This window comes from Lipotes vexillifer, unplaced genomic scaffold (genome assembly GCF_000442215.2).
Source record: "Lipotes vexillifer unplaced genomic scaffold, Lipotes_vexillifer_v1.1 scaffold426, whole genome shotgun sequence".
Lineage (NCBI taxonomy): Eukaryota > Metazoa > Chordata > Mammalia > Artiodactyla > Lipotidae > Lipotes > Lipotes vexillifer.
Window position 1 is genome coordinate 1,694,226 of NW_006779491.1, and position 22,773 is coordinate 1,716,998.

Here is a 22,773-nt window from a genome sequence, read left to right on the forward strand (position 1 = left end):
GGAAGAATAAATAAGAATTAAAGAACTTTACATCCTGTGATTTGATTCTGGCAAATGTTTGAGGCCACATTTACACCAAACCAGATTTACATCAGAACTCAACTCTCTTCTGGGCCCCCCAAATTACCAAAGCAACACAGTGGTCCACAAAGAATGGAACAGATTCAACCAGGAGTGCCACCAGGGACAAAATAACTGTTTTAGAGACCTCTAGTTCCACTTACTTTCCATTCAAGTAAGCCTCAAATCTCTTTAAAAAAGCAATCCCAGAAGTTTTGAATACAAAATAATCCACAATTCTTTTTTGCACTGAGATGCCTCATGACAACAGATTAACATATGATCATTCCCCTGAGATGAATATCCAGGGAGATCACACCAAAGTCACTGAGGGAAGTAGCCTAGAGCATGAGAGGAAGGCACTTGGTAGGGGAAAATTTCTCCATGATAACCCACACCTACAGTTCCTAAACATCTGTCTACTTCTGAAAAAATACAAATGCCCAGACCTCACCACTCAAAATCATGATTTAAGTAGAATATGAGATGGGACCCAGGAATCAATCTTTTTCAAAGCCTTCCAAGTGATTCTAGTATGCATTAATGTTTGGGAAATGAGAGTTTTACACCATATACAAAGCACTTCTTACATCCACTATGCTATTTAACCTTCAGTTACTTCCTTCTAATTTAGCATTTCTGAAAAGTCGGAAGTGAGGCTCAGAAGATTAAATGGATGTGGCTTAATGAACACTATTAAGAAGCACTGTTGGGGCTTCCCTAGTGGTGCAGTGGTTGAGAGTCCACCTGCCGATGGAGGGGACACGGGTTCCTGCCCCGGTCCGGGAGGATCCCACGTGCCGCGGAGCGGCTGGGCCCATGAGCCATGGCCGCTGAGCCTGCGTGTCCGGAGCCTGTGCTCCGCAACGGGAGAGGCCACAACAGTGAGAGGCCTACGTACCGCCAAAAAAAAAAAAGAAGCACTGTTGGAGCTCAAACCTAGAACCGTGGACTCCATATCCTGTGTTCTATCTATGAAATCATGTGAACCAATAAGCAATCTACTCACAACTATCAAAGGCCAACTGTAATCTGGGAAGCAGCAGAAATAGTTCTTTCCCCCTGGACAAACTCAAAAGACTGAGAGACAACACACACTGCAACCATTAGCTCTACTCTAGGGACTGCCCATTCTTTTTCTGCGGCGGGATCTTTGTTCCCTGACCAGGGATCAAACCCGTGCCCCCTGCAGTGGAAGCACAGAGTCTTAACCACTGGATGGCCAGTGAAGTCCCTGCCCACTCTTTTTTCACCTGCTCCAGGATATGGGTCTGCTTGCTGGCCACAGTCTCTTCCTCATCTTCAGGGGCAGAGGGTATAGATGAGCCAGATGGTTCCTCCAGAGGCATATCAAACAGCTCTCGGATGGTCTGCTTTGGAAAGAACATATGAAAAGTGTCAGAGCCAACGGAACGTTGGTCCCAGGTCTATAGCTATGAAGCTGATAGCTCTTAGTAGTATCAGAAGCACCACTAGTTGAAGAGGCAGATCTGTGGAGGCCAAAACATCCTTTTTAATAAGCAGTAGTAACTCCTACAGGCATAGCAGTTCTCTCTTGCACAGACTGGAAGATCTTAGTACCTGTTTAAAATAGGCTGTGGTGAAGTTGCCTCCCTCAATTGCCATGTCTCCCAACATTCTCTTCTGGTTTGCCTTTTTTAGGATGTTCTCTTCCACTGTCCGTTCACTGATAAGCCTAGGGCGTGATAAAGGACATGTATAAACAGCCAAATACATCAATAAAACCCTATTAGCAAAGGGAAAGTAAGGTAAGGGGAGACTAGGCAATACCTATATATGTGGACATCTCGGGTCTGGCCAATTCGGTGACAGCGATCCTGGGCCTGAGCATCCATGGTAGGATTCCAGTCGCTGTCATAAAAAACAACAGTGTCTGCCCCCGTCAGGTTCACGCCCACACCCCCACTCCGAGTTGAAAGGATGAAGCAGAATATGCGTTTGTCTGCATTGAATCGTTCCATCAAGGCCTAGAGGAAAAGGAAAAAAAGATAGTATTGGGAGACATATCCCCAAAAACACACCAAGGCTTAGTGGGGGCCCCTCCTGGGACTCTGAGCCCTGGAAAAAGGAGACAGAGCTGAGGCGAGCCTCTAAGGGCCAGAGATGCCTGGGTTACCTGTCTCTGTTCAACTCTAGTAGACCCATCCAGACGCAGGTAGAGGTGGCCATGGTATGTGAGAAACTGCTCCAACACATCCAGCATTCGGGTCATCTGGGTGAATATGAGCACCCGGTGGCCCTCCGCCTTGAGCTGTCGCAACAGCACTGCCAACGTTTGCAACTTTCCTAAAGAGATATGAAGGGGTACAGGGAGCTAGCTATAAACTGGAGTGGGAAAAACAGCACTGGAAGCCTGTGTAGTTGAAAGATCAAGTTTTACGCCAGGGTTTCGATCAACCCAGGGGAATAAAAAATATTTAACTTTATATATTTTCTTCCCTTAAGGGTTCTTCCTCTTCAGTCTGCTCCTGTCTTGGATCTGACTTCTTTCAGTCTAACTAGGGGTAGGGTAATACAGACCCTCAGGGGGAAAAAAGAAATCCTCAATGGTGTATGAGCAAGAAAAGACCTTCAAGTACTACACTGAGTTATACCAGCTGCAGCACAAGCCATTCACAAGATAAACATCAACAAATCCATTGATGTCATAGCTCACTTGGATGGAAGGTCACTGAGATAAGAACCAGAGAGGCAGGATCTTATGAGGTTATCTAGTTTAACCTCCCATCAAACACGAAAACAGTGATTCCATCAGTTTGAACACTTTTAACAAAGACTTTCAATTCACCTATTCTGAATGGTTTCAAATATTATAAAATTATCTTTTTACTAAAATATTTATTGAACACATATTAATAAAAATTCTGCTGACTTTCTTATGTTCTAAGACATTTAAGAAATCTGCAAACATATTACTATAGAAATACCTGTGCACAGCTGTGGCAGAAACTATTCGCTACTCTCCAACAGCCATTCTCGGTTAACAGAACCCGATTAATCCTATGGACACCTGGCAGAGATCCCTTGATTCCCACAGAAGGCGCACCCGAAACCAACCCCAGAAGATGAATCGTTATTGTTCTAAATAAGCCACAGTTCCTTTTTCCCTTTGTCAGTGATTACTCTAAGGATGGGCATATGGCCCAATCTGAGCCAATGAATTTTAAATCAAAGTCAACTGGGAAGGTTTTCTTTCCCAGAAAAAAATGAAAGACTTGCGGGTGTTTTATTTCAAACCCCTTGCTTCCTGCTTGGAGCATTGGTGTGCCCCCTGGAGTTATAGCAGCCATCTTAAGACCATGAAGAAATAACCATGAGAATAAAAAGATAAAAGCTAAGGATAGTAGGTAAAGTCCTGGGTCCACGAAGATACCACTAAGCTGCTGACCCAGCCATATACCACCATTCTCGGCATTTCTCATTTAGTAAACAATAAATGATCTTGTGGTTTAAGCCACCGTTGGTTGGTTTTCTGTTACCTGCAGCCAAATTTCTTCTAACCAATAAGATTCTATTCAAAAGACAAGCATCCTTGTTCAAATCTTTCCCCAAAACAAAATCTACTATTTACTTTTTTTTTTGGCCACGTGGCTTACAAGATCTTAATTCCCCAACCAGGGATGGAACCTGTGCCCTCAGCAGTGAAAGCGTGGAGTCCTACCACTGGACCACCAGGGAATTCCCCCAAATCTACTATTTACTGTGCAGTCTTATACCACCGCACACCTTTCCCCATAAATCTGAAAACTCCATGCTGTGCTATGTCATTTGCCATTGTATCCCAAATGATGTAACATGTTCACAAAATAATCACTGAATAAATGAGTTAGCAAACATTTTCAACTTTCATCAAAGTCAAATTCATGAATGCCAAGAATCTATCATGAGGCCCACATTTCTTCATCTCACCCAGAAGCATAACCTAAAAGACTATCTAATGTTTAATGAAATCCAGAGACCTTATGTACAGCATCCCTTTGATATAACAATCTTCAGGCTAAGACAAGAAAAGAGGTCAAGAGACCCTCACTGGCCAAAGAACTCACCGCAATCATATTGGATAAGCCTCAGGTCAGGAAACTGGGTACGCATGTTACACACAATACGGTGCAAAGGACGAGCTCGGGGCCAGAGCTCACGAGCCAATTGCTCCTGGAAGGCTGCCTGACGAGGGGCCAGCCAAGGAGGTGGGTGGCAGGCGTGCAAGGAAGGGGGAGGTGCCTCCACAGGAGGCATGACAAAGATGAACCTGTAAAAAGAAGGCAAGCAGTATAAAATATGGAACTCTGAATGGCCCCAGAAGTTAGCACCTTTACCAGCCCTAACCCCTATATCCACTCAGAGGCCCCCAGACCCACTTCCCATTAGCACTTAGCCCTGCCAACCTCTCAATGATTTCTGACAGCTGGTCTAGTCGTTGCTGGGGAAACAGTACAGCCTGGCGGGCAGCCTCGGTATAAGTCCAAAAGGTGGGGTGGCTGGGGCCAGGAGAACGAGGGCCGATGGGGCTGGCAACAGGTTGGGGCAGGGTACAGAAATCCAAGACTTCAGTCCCATACACGGGTGCCAGGGCCCCATGAGCCTCACTAAGTTGGAAAATCCGTTCCAGGCGTTCAGACCGCTGCTGCTTCCGCTTTTCCTCCAGAGAGTCCTGAGGATAAGAGGAGAAAAACACAGAAAAAGTGATCAGCGTCCTTATAGAAAATCTGTCAGTTCCTCCCAGAATTAAACATAATCTGTGGAAACCATAAGATTCAACAATACACTATTTTAGTTCTTCCAAATTGCCAATAATGGGAGTTATTCTTTTCCCAATATTAAATGAAATAACTTCTCCGCAAAAGAAAACTGATCTTCCCTGTACGCTACCAAAGCAGGTGCCTGAATATTCAAAATTAAGATCCACGTTTGACAAACTTATAGAATGGATGATTTGCGTGAGTTTACCCATATAACACTTAAATCCAGAATATCCAAGTTAATTTATCTTCTTGCAGTAGACCAAAACAATTATTAAAATCCCTCCTCAAATCACTGACCAGGATACAGAGAGGCTAATCAAATCCATGGCAGGTTTTTGTCAAAGGTCAGACTGGAATGGGGTGGGATGGGAACAGCTAACCAGACATCTAGGTAACCCCGAGAGAGAAAAGGGGAGTGCCCTGGCTGACAGGATACCTGTGTGACTTTGACCCAGTCCTTTCCCATCTTTGTGCTTCCAGTTTCACAGGCTATAAACCCACCTAACTCTTTTGAAGCACTTATCACACTTGTAGTTTTACATGTATAGGATTCTTTGATTAACATCTTCTACCCACTAAACTGTAAGCCCCTCACTGTAATCATCCAGTATCCAACTCAGTATCTGGCACAAAGTAGGCTTTCAATAAATATGTTATTAGAATGAACAAATAATGAAGGAGACTGGACCCTACAAGATGGTCCTGAAAAAAAGCAGTGTCCCAAATCTCCCTTCCTGACTGCTACCTTAAGCTTGACCTCTTGGCTCCTGGTGGTCTAAGTGAGGAAGGAAAGCATCCTAGCAGAGGGAAAAATCATTAAGGCCAGCTCTCATTAAGTAGCAGCAAAGGAGACAATATTTGCAAATCATCTACCTGAAAAAGAACTTGTATCCAGAATAAAGAACTCTTACAACTCAATAACAAAAGGGAAAAGAATAAAATAACCCAATTAAAAAAGGGAAAGGATCTGAATAGACGTTTCTTCAAAGAATATATACAAATGGCTAACAACCACTGAAAAGATGCTCAACATCATTAGTCATCAGGAAAATGCAAATCAAAACCACAAAAGGGACTTCCCTGGTGGTGCAGTGGATAAGACTCTACTCTGTGCTCCCAATACAGGAGGCCCAGGTTCGATCCCTGGTCAGGGAACTAGATCCCATATGCATATACCTCAACTAAGAGTTTGCATGCCACAACTAAGGAGCTGGCGAGCTGCAACTGCAGTGCCCTGGAGCCACAACTAAGGAGCCCCCCACTGCAACTAAGGCCCGGCGCAACCAAATAAATATTTAAAAACCACAAGATACCACTTCAAACCCACTAGGATGGCTATAATCAAAAAAGACAAATAATAACAAGTTTTTGGCAAAGATGTAGACAACCTGGAACCCTCACAAGCGCTGGTGGGAATGTAAAATGGTACAGCCACTTTGGAAAACAGTTTGTCAGTTCCTCAAACAGTCAAACATAGTTACCATAACCCAGTTAATTCCACTCCTAAATTTACATCCAATATAACTGAACACATATGAAAAGATACAAAATCTTATACATGAATGTTCACAGCAGCATTATTCATAACAGCCAAAAAGAAGAAACAAACCAGATGTCCCCCAATCAACTGATGTATAGATATATAAAATGTGGTATATTCATACAATGGCATATTATTCAACAATTTTTAAAAAATGAAGTACTAATATGTATACATTTATATATGTCAGTTATAGCATAACATGGATGAACCTCAAAAATATTAAGTAAAAGAAGCCAGTCACAAAAAACCGTATATGACTCCATAAGTAAATCTACAGATACAAGTTACTTAGAGCTAGGAGGGATGGAAAGGTCAGGGATGATGGTTAAGGGTGTGGGGTTTCTTTTTTTTAGGGCAATGAAAATGTTCTAAAGTTGATTGTTGTCATGGTTGCATAACTGTGAATATACTAAAAGCCAATGAACTGTATGGTTTAAATAGGTGAACTGTATGGTATGTGATTTATATCTCAAACTGTTTAAAGAAAAAGTATCAAGAAGCTGCTACCTACTTGCAGAGCAATGAAAATTTAACACAGACCATGGGGTTGCACCCTTGGGCTAAGATCTAGGCTCTCCTCTCTCTACTTCCAAAAAGCCAGACCAACCTGGCAGCATTAGAGAAAGACCAAAGGTGGAAGCAAGTGGCAAAGATGGAGGGTGGGGGACTGGGGCCGAGAATAAGCAGCAGCTCTATTACCAGAGTGAGAAAAAGACAAGAGGGCCTGGAAGGACTCACTAGATCTTTCTCATTATTAGGTCCTGGGTTACTTACTCTGAGTTGCAACTTTTATTTAACCAAATATATATACAACTATATATATGATAGAAAAAAATGGCTACCAGAAAGCTCATCAAGGGACAGAGTTCTTTTTATTTCCCACTTAATCACCATGGAGGTAAAAAACTACAGCAAATGACCGTCAAAGTCAAACGCTCATAATCTTTAGGGAACTGTATTCCGTGGTGTCCTTTCTCCCCTAGAAGTTCAAACACTTAATGGTGACAGTTTTAGCAACTGAGAAAAATCCTCCTGTCTCTGAGGACTGCCTCTTGTGGGGAAGAAGAGAAAGCAATGGAGCCAGCACATCTGTGTTCTCACAAGTTGTATAAATTTTAAAACATCATTTAGTAGGCTAGTTTCATCTGTAAAATGGGGCAATTAGATGCCAACACTAACTCGAAAGAGTAAGCAAGAACCAAAGAGACCAAATGTAACAAGAAAGCCTTGAACACATCAGTGATTAATAGTTTTAAAAGCACATTATGTCCTCAATTACTTCCTCTGTGAAAAGTAGGACATGGATTATTCTTCCCATTTTACAGATAAGAGTAAAGGCCCAGGGAAGGGCTTTGTCCAGTGACATTCAAGTATTAGGTCCACAAAACTAGGCTTCGTAATTTATCAAGATAAAGGTGACATTATTTTGTTCCATCCACTCTGTAGCAACACTCCAAAGAAATTCAATTTCCTGTTCCCTCTCCTTTGAGGCAGTAAAACTTACCAGATAGAAAGGGGAACGAGGTGGTGGTGGGGGCTGGCGTCGAGGTCGGGGACCACTGAACGAGGTAGCAGTGGAGGGAGGGCTGGGGGGACCAGAGCGTAATGTCAGTGTCTCAGGCTCATCCTTGGAAACAGGCAGCCGGGATACCATGGTGACAGGCAAGGGAGCGGCACCGGTTGCCGAAACCACGAGGGAAGATGCCTGGGAAGCTGGGGCCTGTGTTGAGGCTGGGGCCAGTGCCAGAGTCTGAGCTGCCGCTGGGCCCAAGGTGGGCACCGGCACTGGGGCAGGGCTCAAGGTCAGTGTTTGCACTGAAGCTGGGGCCAGGACTGAAGCAGATGACGACACCGTAGCCAAACTCAGTGTGTGAGCTGGGGCCGGGCCCATTGGAGAAACTGGAGCCAGAGGGGGTGCTGGAGCCAAAGACAGCGTCTGAGATGGACACAGTGGTGGTCCCGGTGCCAAAGACAGTGTCTGGGCTGGAGCTGGTACTAGGGATGCTGCTGGAGTCAATGACAATGTCTGAGCTGGAAAAGAACCTTGGGGGTTCCCAGTTCCCAAAGAGAGTGTCTGAGATGGAGACGATCCGCCAAGAGTGGATGCTAAAGCTGGGGGTAAAGCCAGTGTCTGCGTAGAAGCCGGACTCGGGAGAGGTGACGGAACCGGGGCTGGTACCATAGTTTGAGCTGATGATGGAGCCAACACAGGAGCTGGGGCTGGTACCAGCGAGGAAGCTGAGGCTAAAGGAGTTCCTGGAGTAGATGATGAAGCCAGAAGTGGAACCGAAGTCTGCGATGGAGCCAGTACAGGAGTAGGACCTAGTGATGGTGCCAGGACTGGAAGAGGAGCCAGAGAAGGAGCTGGAGGAGCCAGGATTGCTGTCTGTGGAGCCACCATGGGAGCCAGAGAGGTGGCTAGAGCCTGAGATGCAGTAGGTGCTGGAGCCAAAAGGGAAGCCTGAGCTGGAGCTGGATTTGATGCTGCTGGAAAAGGACTGGCCAGAGCAGAAGCCGGCACCAGCACAGGTGAACATGCTGAGGCCACGGCTGAGTTCAACCCTGGAACATGTGAAGAGGCTGGAGCCAACAACAGAGGGTGACCAGGTGCCTGAGATGGGGACAGGGATGGAGTTGTGGCCAAACCTAGAGTCAAGGCTGACGCTGATGGAGAAGCCCCAACTGGTGCCAAAGAGGGAGGTCCAGGAGCCGCTGAGACAACAGGTGTCAGTGTTGGAGTCACATTAGTCAACAGAGCTGGGCCTGAAGCCGAAACAGGCAAGGGGGCTGAGATGGGGATGGTGAGTGGAGCTGAGGCTGGGGATGGAAGCGTTGTGCAGACAGAGATGGGGAGTGAAGATGATACTGGAACTGGGACTGTAGAAGACACAGGACTGGCAAGGGGAGAGGAGTTGGGAACTGGCATTGGAGAAGAGGCTGGCCCGGGGAGTGAGGATGACACGGGGAGAGGAGAAGAGATGGTCAAGGGAGCAGCTCCGGGTGCTGAAGCTGTGGAGACAGAGGATAAGTTAGCCCCCAAATTCTTTTCTTGCTCCTTCTATTACCCTGTCCCACCCCTTCCCTTACCCCCAAGCTTCACCTGTTTCCCAGAAGACCTTCACTCCCACCCCATGAGATCAAAGATTCAAGGAATCTAACAATTTAACATTTCCTTTCCCTCCAAAGTTCCAACTTATGTATCTTGGAATTAGGCAAGGGCTCAGCAGACCATTTTGGGGGCTAATGCAAATCAGTATACTGATAACGAAAAGATCTATTGTGACTTAGAAACCCTCTGGGCCACCCTATCTCCATTCCTGACAAAAATTTGTGGCCTCAGCCACCTGAACTCACCACTGACTTCAGGCGTAGGACTGTGGACCAGCTTGAGAAGTGGCCTCACCAGAGTGGACGTGGGTATGGGAGCCCGGGCAGTACCCAGAGCAGGTGTGGGTAGCCGGCCAGGGGTTAATGTGGGGCGTGGAGTCAACACAGCTGGAAGCCCAGAGCTCGGAGGCCGGGGTGCTGGGGCCAACGGAGGAACAGGAGTCAGTCCATCCCGAGGGGCCTGTCTCACTACAATCTTCACCACGCCTGTATTATTCACCATGGTTGGTGGCACTGCAAGAGGAAGCTAGATTGAGGAGAAGGTAGAAAAGAAACAAGAGACCCAAAGGATGGAAGAAGTCCAAGGGCAGGAGAGGGTAGCAGACAGATATCAGAGATACTGGCAAAGGAAAACAACACTGAGGGAAGGCTAGACAGACAGTAGCCCAGGGCATGCCTGGAAGGACCAAGGCCAGCAGGGCTAAGTAAGTAGGAAGGCCAGAAGCCTCACCCTGGTTAGCAGCAAGCGGAAGGCTGAGGCCAGTGGGGGCAGGGGTGGTGCTGGGGGTCGAAGAAGGCAGCACAGAGACAGGGGTAGGGCCAGGGGTCGGGGCCACGGCCTGGATGAGGGCCACATGGGCAGGCTGGCTGATGAGGTGGTGCTGCCCCCCTGCTGACACCAGGTGCACCACATTCCCTGGGTTAAGGGAAGAGAGAAAGAAAGAAAGAAGCAGCTATCAGCCGGAGGAGGGCAGAGGCAAGAGAAGAGAGAAAGAACGAAGAGGGAATAACTTCTCCAGAATAAACTCATACCTATCTTGATCAAAAGACCCCCTCCAACCATTCCCCTTGGCCCCACCCACCAAAAGGCAGGGAAAGAAACATAAAGGCTGACATCTGAAAAGAACCACAAAAACAAAGGGACAAAGAAGAGGAGGAAAAAGGCAGGACAGGGGGTGGGTTTTACCTACTTTGCAGCGGGCGGGGCTGCCCCACAGCAAGCTGGCGCACCTGCGCACCAGTCAAAGTCAGCTTGTTGCCCTGGATTTGGAAGGTGAGAGGTTTGCTTCCCCCTGTACTAGCCACTGGCCGTTGTGCCAGTGAGGCTAACTGCCCGATGCTGACCACTTCACCTGCTATGAATAAAGAAGAGGCTTAATGTACATGGGGCTCACTCTGCTCAAACTCACTTCACAGACCTTCATGAGGCACAAGTCTCCAGTTTCTCCAACCCTCCCCCTCAACTTACCATGTTCCAATAAGCTTAGCCTCCATCTACAGCCTTTGAGCTTTTGACATGCTACTCCTTCCAATCCCACCTGTTTGCTTTGCAATCTCCACATCCTCTAACAGCTTTCCACCATACTGAGCTAATCACCACCTGCCTCCTCTACACTGCCCTTTTACCCCCAAATCATTTTCTACTGCTAGGCTTACCACTATTTATTCATCTATGGATCATCTCCCCAACTAGAGACTGTGAACTACTTGAGGGCTCTTACTTGATTATGAATTACCAATGCCTGGCAAAATACCTAATATGTGTTAGCCACCGTGATACATTCATGGTCCTGAGCTTTTCCTCTCCAGCTCCATGGCATATAGGCTTTCCTCCCATCTCAAGTCCTTCACCCTCACAGAGCCCTGGGAACTTACAGGGCAGGCGAGCTTGCATATCGGGAGACAGGATGAGGCGCTGTGGAGCAGGAGTAGGAGCTGGCACTGCCGTGGTGGGAGCCGTGCCTGTGGTGGTAGAAGTGGTGGTGACAGCAGCAGAAGGGAAGGTATAGCCTGGTGGCACGGTAAGGGGCTTTAACAGGCTGGAGGAGCCTGGGGGCGGGGCAGGGCTCAGGCGAACAGGAGCAGGTGGGGCCGGCTTCAAGGATAGGGTTGGTGTGGGAGGTCGTGAGGTCCCACTCAAGACCCCCAGAGGGGATGGCATCACTGTAAACACAAAGCAAACACCTGTCAGATATACCTTGACTAAAGTCTCAGCCTGGTCCTAGAAACCTCCATACATAATCCCTTGTAGCCCATCAAACACCACACCCCTGTCTCCAACCCAGCTCTTCAAACACTAATTTCATTACTTCTCCCCCAATCCGAACAATCTGCCTGAAGTATCCCCCAGCATCCTGGCTCCCTTGGAACTCACCCTGGGGAAGAGGCCCACCGTTTGGCTGCAGTGGGGGCAAAAGAACAGGGCCAGGAGGCCGGGATGCCGGAATGAGTGGGGGCCCAGAAGGCGAGGCCGACACCATCAGTGGTGCTGGCAGCACTGGGGGGGTTGGGCCAGGGGTGGGCTGGGCTGAGAGCTCAGGGCCTGGAGGGGGTCGGACTGGGACAGGGCCCAGGGGAGTCCGTGGACTGTTCACCACCACCACTGTCCGGCCTTCTTGCTTGGGCATTGGCTGCAGCATCCTACAAGGAAAAAACAAGGGGATGGGTAGGGAAGGAGAGAGAGTGAAGAGTAGGAAAAGAAATTAATAAGGAAGATGAGGCAGAAAAACAGATTATAAAAGCCAAAGAGGGAAAGGTAAGACCCAATGGAGAAAGAGGAAAAGAAATACGATAACCAAAAAGCACAAAGCAAAAAAAGAAAAAAGAAAAAGCACGAAGCAGAGAGAGGAGGGAGAAAAAAAATCAGTGACAAACACAAGGGCCTCTCCCAAAACCATCTTCTGGTTATTCTATCCCCCGATTCCTCCAAGTATTTTTCATCCATCCATATGAACATTCCAGCCTAGCCTCCAACTCTTTCCTTTCCACCCCAATTCCCCCCAGCCAGCTGCAGCCACTTTTTTCTAGGAACCCACTTCCTTATTCCTCGGCCCTGGTACCTGTTGACCTTCATCTTGACTGGCTTGGGCCGGGGTGGGGGGTCCGGAGCAGTAGCTACCTCTAGCAGAACCCGGCGGGAAAGGCGGTGCTGGGGTAGAAATGTGTCGGCCTCATATCTAGAGACACGACCTTCCAGGCCAATGAGATCAAATCGACCCATGTCTATCCGCTGACATAAGAAGGAACACAAGAGCATAGTGTCAAAGGAGCCAATTTGGCAATGATTTCTTGGATATCACACCAAAAGCACAGACAACAAAAGAAAACAACTGATAAATTAGACTGCATCAAAAGACACTATTAATAAAGTGAAAAGGCAACCCACAGACTAGGACCAAAATTATTTGCAAATCATGTATCTGGTAAGAGGCTAACATCCAGAACACACAAAGGCCTACAACTCAACAAAAAAAACAAACAATCCAATTTAAAAACTGGCAGGAATTTCCTGGTAGTCCAGTGGTTAGACTCTGCACTTTCACTGCTGAGGGACCAGGTTCGAGCCCTGCTTGGGGAATTAAGATCCCACAAGCCCCACAGCGTGGCCAAAAAAAATTAAAAATTAAAAATTGGCAAAGGTCTCAAACAGACATTTCTCCAGAGAAAATATACAATAAGCACGTGAAAAGATGTTCAACATCACTAATCATGAGGGAAATCAAAATCACAATGAGACACCACCTCACCTACTGAGACAGCCGTTATCAAAAAAACAGAAAACAGGTGTTGGCAATGATGTGGAGAACTCAGAACCTTTGCAAAATGCTGGTAGGAATGTAAAATAGTGCAGCTGCTATGGAAAACAGTATAGCGGTTGCTCAAAAAATTAAAAATAGAATAATCATATGATGCAGCAATTCCATTTCTGGGTATATATACCCAGAAGAATTGAAAGTAGGGACTTAAACACATATTTGTACACCTATGCTCACAGCAGCATTATTCACAGTAACCAAAAGGTGGAAACAACTGCAGTGTCCATTGATGAACAGATAAACGTGGTATTTGTTTCTATGTATGTAAATGTATACATGTGCATACTCACATACATGTATACACATACACAAGAACATGTACAATAGAATATTACCCAACCAAGGAAATCCTTACACATGCTTGAAGACATTCTACTAAGTAAATATGCCAGTCACAAAAGGACAAATACTGTATGATCACACATACATGAAGTACCTAGAAGAGTAAGTTTATAGAGACAGAAAGTAGAATGGTGGCTGCCAGGTGCTGGGAATAGAGGGAGAATGGGGAGTTATTATTTAATGTGTATGAAGTTTCAGTTTAGAAAGATGAAAATATTTCTGAAGATGGATGATAGTGATGGCTGTACAACTACGTGAATGTACTTAGTGCCACTGTACCATATGCTTAGAAATAGTTAAAATATTTAAGCATTATTAATATGCCAGGCAATTCTAAAAATATTAACAAAATTCTCACAAACATACTGCAGAATAGGCCTTATAACCCCAGTTTTGAAGGGCAAGCCAATTTAGGGTTAAAGGTTAATAATTAGCTTGCCCAAAGTGACACAGTTAGAAAACAATGAAACTGGAATAATGCTGAGGTGACAGGGCAAGTAAGTATGCAAAAGGTCAGACTCCAGCATAAAGAAAAGAGGTGCAGGGTTGGGTAGGGCCAATAACCTTGGAGGCAACAGCTTACCTGGAGAGGGTGGACATCAGTGGCCCTTAGCACCAGAGAGGCGGTGCTGAAACAGATGCCTGGAGTGATGAAGGGGGAGGTAACGGGTCGAGGGTCAAACAGGTTTGGATGATTGCAGACTTTTCGCAGCTGCATCAAAATGTTGATGACGCTCATGAAATGGCCCGTGGCTAGTGTCTCCTTAGTTCTGAGAGAAAGGAGAAATAAATGGGACATCTTGATAGTCACCTCCACTCCACTGTAGGGTCCCAGGCCCAACCTCAGTCCTCCCTTACGTGGTCTGTGCCATGAAGTCATCATAGAGACAGCGCTGGCGCTTGGAGAGCCGGCAGCGGATAACATGCTCATATTTTTTGGGCATCTGCTTCTCAACATCCACCTTAACTCGGCGCAGCAAAAAAGGCCGCAAAACCTAAAAGCAAATAAGCAGGAGGCTGACAGGAGAACAGCGGGCACTATACCCCAGCCTAGACCCTCTACCTGGGTCTTGGCCTGATGACCAGCAGAGCGCTGGCTTAGCCCATCAGTAAACACTCATGGAGCCATGCCGCAGGCCGGGAACCAATCACACAAAGGTGAATCAGATGCAAGCCTTCCTCTCAAGGAATTTATTATAATGAAAGAGACGAACATAAAGATAATACCACAACACAAGAAGTGATAAAGAAGGCACTGAGGACAGAGCAACTAACTAAGCAGAAGGGATGAGTCAAACTACAGTTCCAAGGAGTAACTGTAAATTTACAAGATTGTGAAGTAAATCCAGCCAAGAAGCTGAGAAAAATCTGTGGCACTGACAGCAGCATAGAAAACCGAAGACAAATCTGAGATCTCAGGAGATAAAATCTGATATGACACAGTCATCAAGTTGACATGGAATAAGTGAAAAAAGAGAAAATAAAGAGGTAGAGTTTCACTAAATCTAGTGTGGTAATCATTTCATGATGTATGTAAGTCAAATCATGTTATACACAAACTTATACAGTGCTGTATATCAATTATATCTCAATAAAGTGGGAACAAACAATATTAAAAATATTTTAAAACTTTAAAAAGGAGGAAGTATAGTTAAGGAAGACATCTTGGTTTCTACTGATAGTCTGATTTACCAAACTGATGGTGTGATTGACCAAAATGGAGTAGAAATAATAGGCTATAAGCTTGAGATGCTTGGCCTATAACAGAGTGAGTTCAAGAGGAACTTTCTGGCAGGGTAGGCGACAGCTGCCAAGGCAGGGCTGAGCCCCAGGGGCTAAGGAGAGAGGGAAATGCCCCTTGCATTCCAAAAATGTCAGGCTGAAGGCACCAAGCTGAGAGGGAAATTTATTTATTTATTTTTTTTGCGGTACGCAGGTCTCTCACTGTTGTGGCCTCTCCCATTGGAGCACAGGCTCCGGACGCACAGGCTCAGCGGCCATGGCTCACGGGCCCAGCCGCTCCACGGCATGTGGGATCTTCCCGGACCCGGGCACAAACCCGTGTCCCCTGCATCGGCAGGCAGACTCTCAACCACTACGCCACCAGGGAAGCCCTGAGAGGGAAATTTTTATTGTTTTCTGTATAAAAATGTCCATCAGATGGGGGTCAAAGGGGTTGGGGGCATATAACAAAAATAAATAAATAAAATTTCAAAAAAAGAGGAACTTTCAATTAAAGACATTATCAGACATTTAAATACAGGTTGAGTGGTCTAAAGAGTCAAGGAATTATATAAATCAGTATGCCGATGAGATAAGTAAACTGGGTGACAAAAGAAAAGATCAGAATGCTGAGAGATGTTATTTAAAAACTGGACACTGGACAAAGGAAGAGGAGCCAGAGAAGACCAAAAATTTTAAAAATTTTAAAAATAAAAGAAAAAGAGAACACAACAAAAATATGTAATTGTGGAAAGTCAGGTAAAGAGAAACCCAAGCCAGGAACTGATCAGCATTATCATTCTACTCAAAGAATAAAAACAGAAATGCCACCATTAAAGAAAACAAGCAGAATGATGACTAAGATGAGGTCACTCAATCTGGCAATGAGTTAAGTCACTGGAACACTGCAGTTTGACAACTGGGTAAATTCAGCCTAGCACTGACTTCCCTCTTCCTAAGGGTTTTCTGGGTATTGCCCTTAGTTCCTTGCCATTCCCAACGCCCTTGACAAACTGGTACAGGCCCTACCTTGTGAAGGCGTTTGACTAAACCTTCATTGTACTCTTGGCTGCCCTCAATCATGCCAGTTAGGGGATTAGAAAACCATTCTTTGAACTCGCGATGAGACTGGAAGACATGGGGCATCAAAAAGTGCATCAAGGACCACAGTTCCATGAGGCTGTTCTGCAAGGGTGTTCCTGTCAGGAGCAGGCGTCTCTGGCTGCAAAGAGACAGGGAATTACAGGGAGGATGGTCAGCAAAGTCCCAACTGTCCAAGCATCCCACCCGGCAGGCCAAGTCAACCCTCCCATGAATCTCAGACATCTCCATCTCCACCTGTTGAAGTTGAGCAATGACTGCCAGCGCTGAGACTTGAAGTTCTTGATGTTCTGAGCCTCATCCAGAATGAGATAGCGCCAGTTCTTGCGGCGGAAGGCCTGGTGGTCCTGCAGCACCAGCTTGTAAGATGTGATACACACATGGAAGGCATTGGGCTTGGTCCAGCCCTGCAGTATCAGGAGAAAGTAGCAGAAAGTGGGGTAAAAAGAAAGAGCAAAAAGAAGACATCCTAAGATCTTCAAGGGACAGAAATCATGTTGGGAGAAAGGAGAAAAGTCCCAGGAGAAGAATGGGGTAACAGAAAGGGAAGGGAAAGGAACTCATTTGAGGAAAGGGCCTAAAAGTATAGAAAACATCAATAGGGGAAGGGAGCAATCACATGGGGAAGCAAACCTGCCGCTTGAGCTTCCTCTCCTTCTGGGCTCCATAGTAAGTAAGGATTTTAAAGCTGGGGCACCAACGTTTCAGCTCCATCTCCCAGTTCAGCATCACGCTGGTGGGGACAATGATCAAATGGGGACCCCAGTTACCTGTTTAGCGAAAGAATGAGAGATGTACAACACGGTGACTGCAGTTAATAATACTGTATTGCACATGTGAAATTACTAAGAGTAAATCTTAAAAGTTCTCACCAAAGGAAAAAACAAAATGTTTTGTAACTATGTATGATGATGGACCTTAACTAGTCTTACTATGATGATCATTCTGCAGTGTATACACATACCAAATCTTTATATTGTACATCTGAAATATAGTGTTAAATGTTAATTATACCTCAGTTTTAAAAAATAAAGTAAGATTCGGAGAGATCTGGGGCAGAGGAATTTTAAAAAAGATGAGAGATGGTAAGGAAATACAAACTTTGGGGTTCTGGAACTCAGGTATAAAACCCTGACGATTCTGTCCTAATGGCCCTTCCTAAGAATCCTAGCACCATAATACAAATGAACTTATTTACAAAACAGAAACAGACGTACAGACACAGAAAACAAAATTATGGTTACCCAAAGGGAAAGGGGAGAAGGGATAAATTAGGCGTATGGGATTGACAGATACACACTACTACATATAAACTAGATAAAAAGAATTTACTACATAGCACAGGGAATTACATTCAGTATCTTACAATAACCTAAAAGGAAAAGAATCTGAAAAAGAACATATACATACATACATACGTATAACCAAATCACTTTGCTGTACCCCCTGAAACTAACAGAAAATTGTAAATCAACTAGGTCAAAATTTGGGGGGGGGGGGGCGCGGTTGGGGAATCCTAGTGCCTACAATGACCTCTCTATACAGTTATTGACCAGAGTCAATGAAGCTACTTATCACCAAGAGACTGTTTCACCGTGCTACAGCTGAAGTCATTAGATAAGCTTCCCAGGAAACTGGCCAAGGGAGACCCAAGAAGGGTCCAGCCTAGTTACCTTTCTCACAGGCCAAGTGGGCAAGCAGGGAAATGGTCTGGATCGTCTTGCCTAGCCCCATCTCATCAGCAAGAATGCCATTAAGCTTCTTCTCATACATAGTAACCAGCCAGTCCAGCCCAATGTGTTGGTACTCCCGGAGCTGGCCCCGTAGGAGCAGGGGGATGGGTGTCTTCACCTAGTAGGTAGGAGGAGAGGTAACACAATGGAATTGAGGAATCTGTCACTGAGAAACAGGAGAGTCAAGATATGAGAAAGCAGGGGCTTCCCTGGTGGCGCAGTGGTTAAGAATCCACCTGCCAATGCAGGGGACATGGGTTCGAGCCCTGGTCCGGGAAGATCCCACATGCCATGGAGCAACGAAGCCCGTGTGCCACAACTACTGAGCCTGCACTCTAGAGCCCGCCAGCCACAACTACTGAGCCCAAGTGCCACAAGCACTGAAGCCCGCATGCCTAGAGCCCATGCTCCACAACGAGAGAAGCCACTGCAATGAGAAGCCCGCACACCACAACGAAGAGTAGCCCCCACTCGCCGCAACAAGAGAAAGCCCGCACGCAGCAACGAAGACCCTAGGCAGCCAAAAATAAATAAATAAATTAATAAATTAAAAAAAAAAAAAAGACACGAGAAAGCAGAAGCTTGGGCCTGGAAATACCTGGGTAGTGGCCAAGGTATAACCCTTGGGCTGGAGACTTTCAGCTGCTGCAGCGATGTCAGTAATTTCTTTCTTAGGGCCCAGACTGGTAGTGGGCCCTGGGGTGGGAGGTCCACTGCCTCCATCTGCCTCACTCCGCTCTTCGTCCCTGGCAAGCAAGTACTCCACCCCAAAGTCATCATCTTCCTCCTCTTCCTCATCTGCTTGGCTCTGTGACTGCGACTCCTCAGATTCCTCAGACTCAGATTCCTCCGATTCCGAACTCCCACTTGTTTCTTCCTCTTCTGAATGTTCATCTTCCTCATCCTCACTCTGTTCCTCAGCAGAGTCTAAAGCACAAGATCAAGACTTAGTGTTCACCAAACCTACTCCTCCAGTCTTGCCCTCCCCAGCTCTTGCCTCATGACCACACATTCACCTGACTGACTGCTACTATCCTCTTGAGTAGCCTCTGCAGCTTCTATGGCCCCCTCTGGTTCACAGTCAGAGCTGTTAGCCTCAACTTCATCTTCATCTTCCTCTTCACTACTCCCAGAACCTGGGGCAGAGGCATCAGAGGCATAGGCTCCTGCGTACTGCTGCAGTAGCTCCTCCACAGACAGCTCACCTGGAAGAGAAGTGAAGGATAAGCCTTTACATGCTTCACGGGGAAGAAGGGGAGGTCTGAGTGGTGCCAGTTCATTTTACCTCAGCTTCTACAGACACTGCTAGGCCCAGGTCTGAGGGGAGGCAAAAGAGTTTACTTTCAGCAGCAGCTATTTTCAGCCAAGCCCCGTAACGTGGGCTAGAACTGTGGATGGTCCTGCCTTCCACTGGGAAAGACAGCATCAATCTGAGGAACCTCCCCTTTAAGGTTCAGATCAAACATGGCCACTATCCTCTTCCAATAGTTCTTCCCTCCACTCAGCTCTCACACATCACTTTGTTCAAACTTCCATCATAACCAATCATAATTTTCTACTTATAACCATCTATAAACCTGTCTCTGTCATTAGATCTGGAATATATCCAGAAGGAATAAGAGTGTCTTATTCATTTCTTTATCTCTGGCATTCTGCACAGAGACACCAAGTGGGTACTCAGTAAAATGTCTGGTGTCACCTTCTCGAGCCAACTCGCTCAGCTCCATGGCATGATCCACCTCCCCTTCCAACTGCTCCTCAGCTGCTATGGTATCCTCTTCATCCTCCGCTAGGAAAGAGAATGAACCAAGATCAACGGGGACAGAGGCTCAAAACACAGTCCAAGTGGAAGAGGTAAGAAAGTCTGAAATATTAGGTCCAGACAATTTAAGGTGTAAGAGGCAACAGGACTGAGAACAGGCCTGACCTTCATCTTCATTGGCAGCAAACTCTTCATCATCCTCATCTGGATGCCAAGGCTGTTTGTTGCGCTGTGTGACAGATGAGGGTGGGGGCTTTACCTGTTTGGCAGAGGATGAAAAAGGAGAAGGCCTATGGTTAGAGCAGCAAGAGAAAGACATAACGTTGAATAAGATGTCACAGAATAGCTTCTCTGTCCCACTGAGTGACAGCTGCCACTGACACCGTCCCAGGGCAAGGATACAATCAAGGGTTTTCAATTTCAGTACCAGCTACCAAATCCTGGCCCCACTGCCCGGTGGAGGACCTGTGAAAGTGCTAGAAGAGAAACACAGGCCCCCAACACCAACCCCATGCACTCGGACACATGGAAAAACAAAAAGCTTAGGTCCAGAAGAGACTTCAAGGTTACCATCTCAGCTCCGAACCTACAAACCAGCAAGTGAGTATTAGGGCCATTTCACAGCAGCGACAAGGACCAAAGTAAGTTTTTTTTCAAGCTCACACAGCAATTCTAAGAGTACAGTACACTCTTCCACGCATCAGAAATCTGGCCATCTCACACTGTAACTTGCCCCAAACCCAGGTTCTTTCCTATCCATCCTCAAATGAGAACCCAACTGCTCAGACCACGGAGGATTCCTAAAAACCACAACCAACCTTATACACCGGAAGAACTCAGTCCTTAAGGCTCTCCCTCTGCTCCCACTCTGAACCCACCTTCTATCCCCTTCTGCCCATACCTTCAACACCTGAGGGGACTCTTCTTCACCACCTTCTTCAGGCCCATCTCGGGTGTCACTATCATGAGATGAGGGGGTTCCTGAGGGGCTGGAAGGCCCTCCTAGCAGCTGAGGGGGGAGGGAACGGAGCAGCTCTTCCAGTGGCAGTTCTCCCTCACGTCGAAGTAGCTCAATCTCACGCCTCTGGGTCTCTGCATCATTGCCTTCCTGTTGTTCTTCAACCTCAATCGTCTCCTCATCATCCTCTTCCTCCTCCTCTTGGGGTTGGAAGTCCCCATCTATAGCAGGAGAACAAGGTCACAAAGTCCACGGGGCCCTGCAAGCCACAGGGTGGGTTTTCAGCTCTGGAAAGGGTACATGAGGAAGAGTAACAGAGCTAAAGAGGACACACACCTTCATCATCCATCCGGGAAACTGGGGGTGGAGGACTAGAGGCAGCTGAGGAAGAGCCAAGGCAAGGGGAGGAACCAGCTTTGCTGTAGGTTAGTGGCTGGTTGAGGCTCTGAGACAGAAGGTCTGAATACTTTTCAGTTTGCCCCACGATGAAGTCCAGGTGCAGGTCCAGGGCTTTTTTCCGCTTTTCCTCAAGCCGGGACTGTTGTTTGAATTGCACCACCTGACACAAGCATGAAATGGAGGGATCACCAAGATAATCTTTTACTCACGTATTCTTACTCAACATTTAGGGAAGCCTCCACTGTGCTAGGCTCTGGGCTGGCTTTTCAGGAGGGAAGAGCTAAATGACCTTAAGGGTGCTTCTGAGGAAAGCAGAAAGGAAGCACAGGATAGAGAAGAGCCAGCTTAGTCTCTGGCAGTGGGGAAAGACTTAAAAATGTATCTGGAGCTGAATCTTAAAGATTAAGTAGGTGTTCCCTAAGTGAAGATGAGGAAAAAGGCATCCCCTGCAGCAGAAAAAGCATGTGTAAATGGCCACGGACATACAAGAGAATGTTTGAAGTGGAAAGAAGAAAAGGGGGCTTCCCTGGTGGCGCAGTGGTTGAGAGTCCGCCTGCCGATGCAGGGCACACGGGTTCATGCCCCGGTCCGGGAAGATCCCACATGCTGCGGAGCGGCTGGGCCCATGAGCCATGGCCACTGAGCCTGTGCATCCGGAGCCTGTGCTCCGCAACGGGAGAGGCCACAACAGTGAGAGGCCCGCGTACCGCGAAAAAAAAAAAAAAGAAAAGAAAAGAAACTGGCAGAATACAAGAATGAAAATATAGACAGAAACCAGGTAACACTTAAGGAATAATTACAGGGACTTCCCTGGTGGTCCAGTGGTAAAGAATCCCCCTTACAATGCAGGGGACATGGGTTCGGTCCCTGGTTGGGGAACTAAGATCCCACATGCCGTGGTTCAACTAAGTCCGCGCACCATGACTGCTGAGCTCGCATGCCTCAATGACAGAGCCCACGTGCTGCAAACTACAGAGCCCATGTGCCCTGGAGCCCGGGAGCCACAACTAGAGAGAGAAAACCCACATGTCACAACTAGAGAGAAGCTCACACACCACAACTAGAGAGAAGCCTGTGCACCACAACAAAGACCCTGACACAGCCCAAAAAGATAAAAGAAAATAAACAAAATGATATTAAAAAAAAAAGAAACAATTACAACTTAATAAATGAGAACAATTCAGTTAACGAGAACTTTGATGGTATTTAAGCAGGTAAATGGCACACACTTGAAAAAGCATGCTGAATGGGCTGCAAAGGACAGATGGCCAAGTGGAGTCAAGAAGTCCTATTAGCAATCCCCAAATGCAGGACCCATATTTTTCCACTGTACTTCTCTCTTCCTCATAGAACTCAATGCTTGAAAGGTCCAGCACACAACAGAAACGTCATCAGAGCTGCATGAAATAATTATCCACTCTCCCAAGGAGAACTTTTGATCATTCCTGCTACCATGCTACCCACCAG

At 46.5% G+C, this 22,773-nt stretch overlaps 1 protein-coding gene across 1 annotated transcript in view; it reads right to left on the reverse strand.

Annotated features, from left to right (window-relative positions):
- Window positions 1-22,773, reverse strand: part of SRCAP (Snf2 related CREBBP activator protein) — a 31,522-nt gene that overhangs the window by 3,672 nt on the left and 5,077 nt on the right. The window contains exons 7-31 of the mRNA XM_007452718.1: window positions 21,244-21,466; window positions 20,851-21,128; window positions 20,115-20,208; window positions 19,887-19,976; window positions 19,204-19,392; window positions 18,786-19,114; window positions 18,128-18,305; window positions 17,088-17,224; window positions 16,692-16,861; window positions 16,383-16,575; window positions 14,490-14,626; window positions 14,215-14,401; window positions 12,534-12,703; window positions 11,849-12,114; window positions 11,350-11,637; window positions 10,665-10,829; window positions 10,205-10,390; window positions 9,721-9,987; window positions 7,871-9,375; window positions 4,467-4,732; window positions 4,128-4,330; window positions 2,198-2,367; window positions 1,852-2,048; window positions 1,642-1,756; window positions 1,314-1,433 (exon numbers count right to left, since the gene is read on the reverse strand). Of these exons, the coding sequence (XP_007452780.1) occupies window positions 1,314-1,433; window positions 1,642-1,756; window positions 1,852-2,048; window positions 2,198-2,367; window positions 4,128-4,330; window positions 4,467-4,732; window positions 7,871-9,375; window positions 9,721-9,987; window positions 10,205-10,390; window positions 10,665-10,829; window positions 11,350-11,637; window positions 11,849-12,114; window positions 12,534-12,703; window positions 14,215-14,401; window positions 14,490-14,626; window positions 16,383-16,575; window positions 16,692-16,861; window positions 17,088-17,224; window positions 18,128-18,305; window positions 18,786-19,114; window positions 19,204-19,392; window positions 19,887-19,976; window positions 20,115-20,208; window positions 20,851-21,128; window positions 21,244-21,466 (6,123 nt within the window). The remainder of the gene's footprint in view (window positions 1-1,313; window positions 1,434-1,641; window positions 1,757-1,851; window positions 2,049-2,197; window positions 2,368-4,127; window positions 4,331-4,466; window positions 4,733-7,870; window positions 9,376-9,720; window positions 9,988-10,204; window positions 10,391-10,664; window positions 10,830-11,349; window positions 11,638-11,848; window positions 12,115-12,533; window positions 12,704-14,214; window positions 14,402-14,489; window positions 14,627-16,382; window positions 16,576-16,691; window positions 16,862-17,087; window positions 17,225-18,127; window positions 18,306-18,785; window positions 19,115-19,203; window positions 19,393-19,886; window positions 19,977-20,114; window positions 20,209-20,850; window positions 21,129-21,243; window positions 21,467-22,773) is intronic.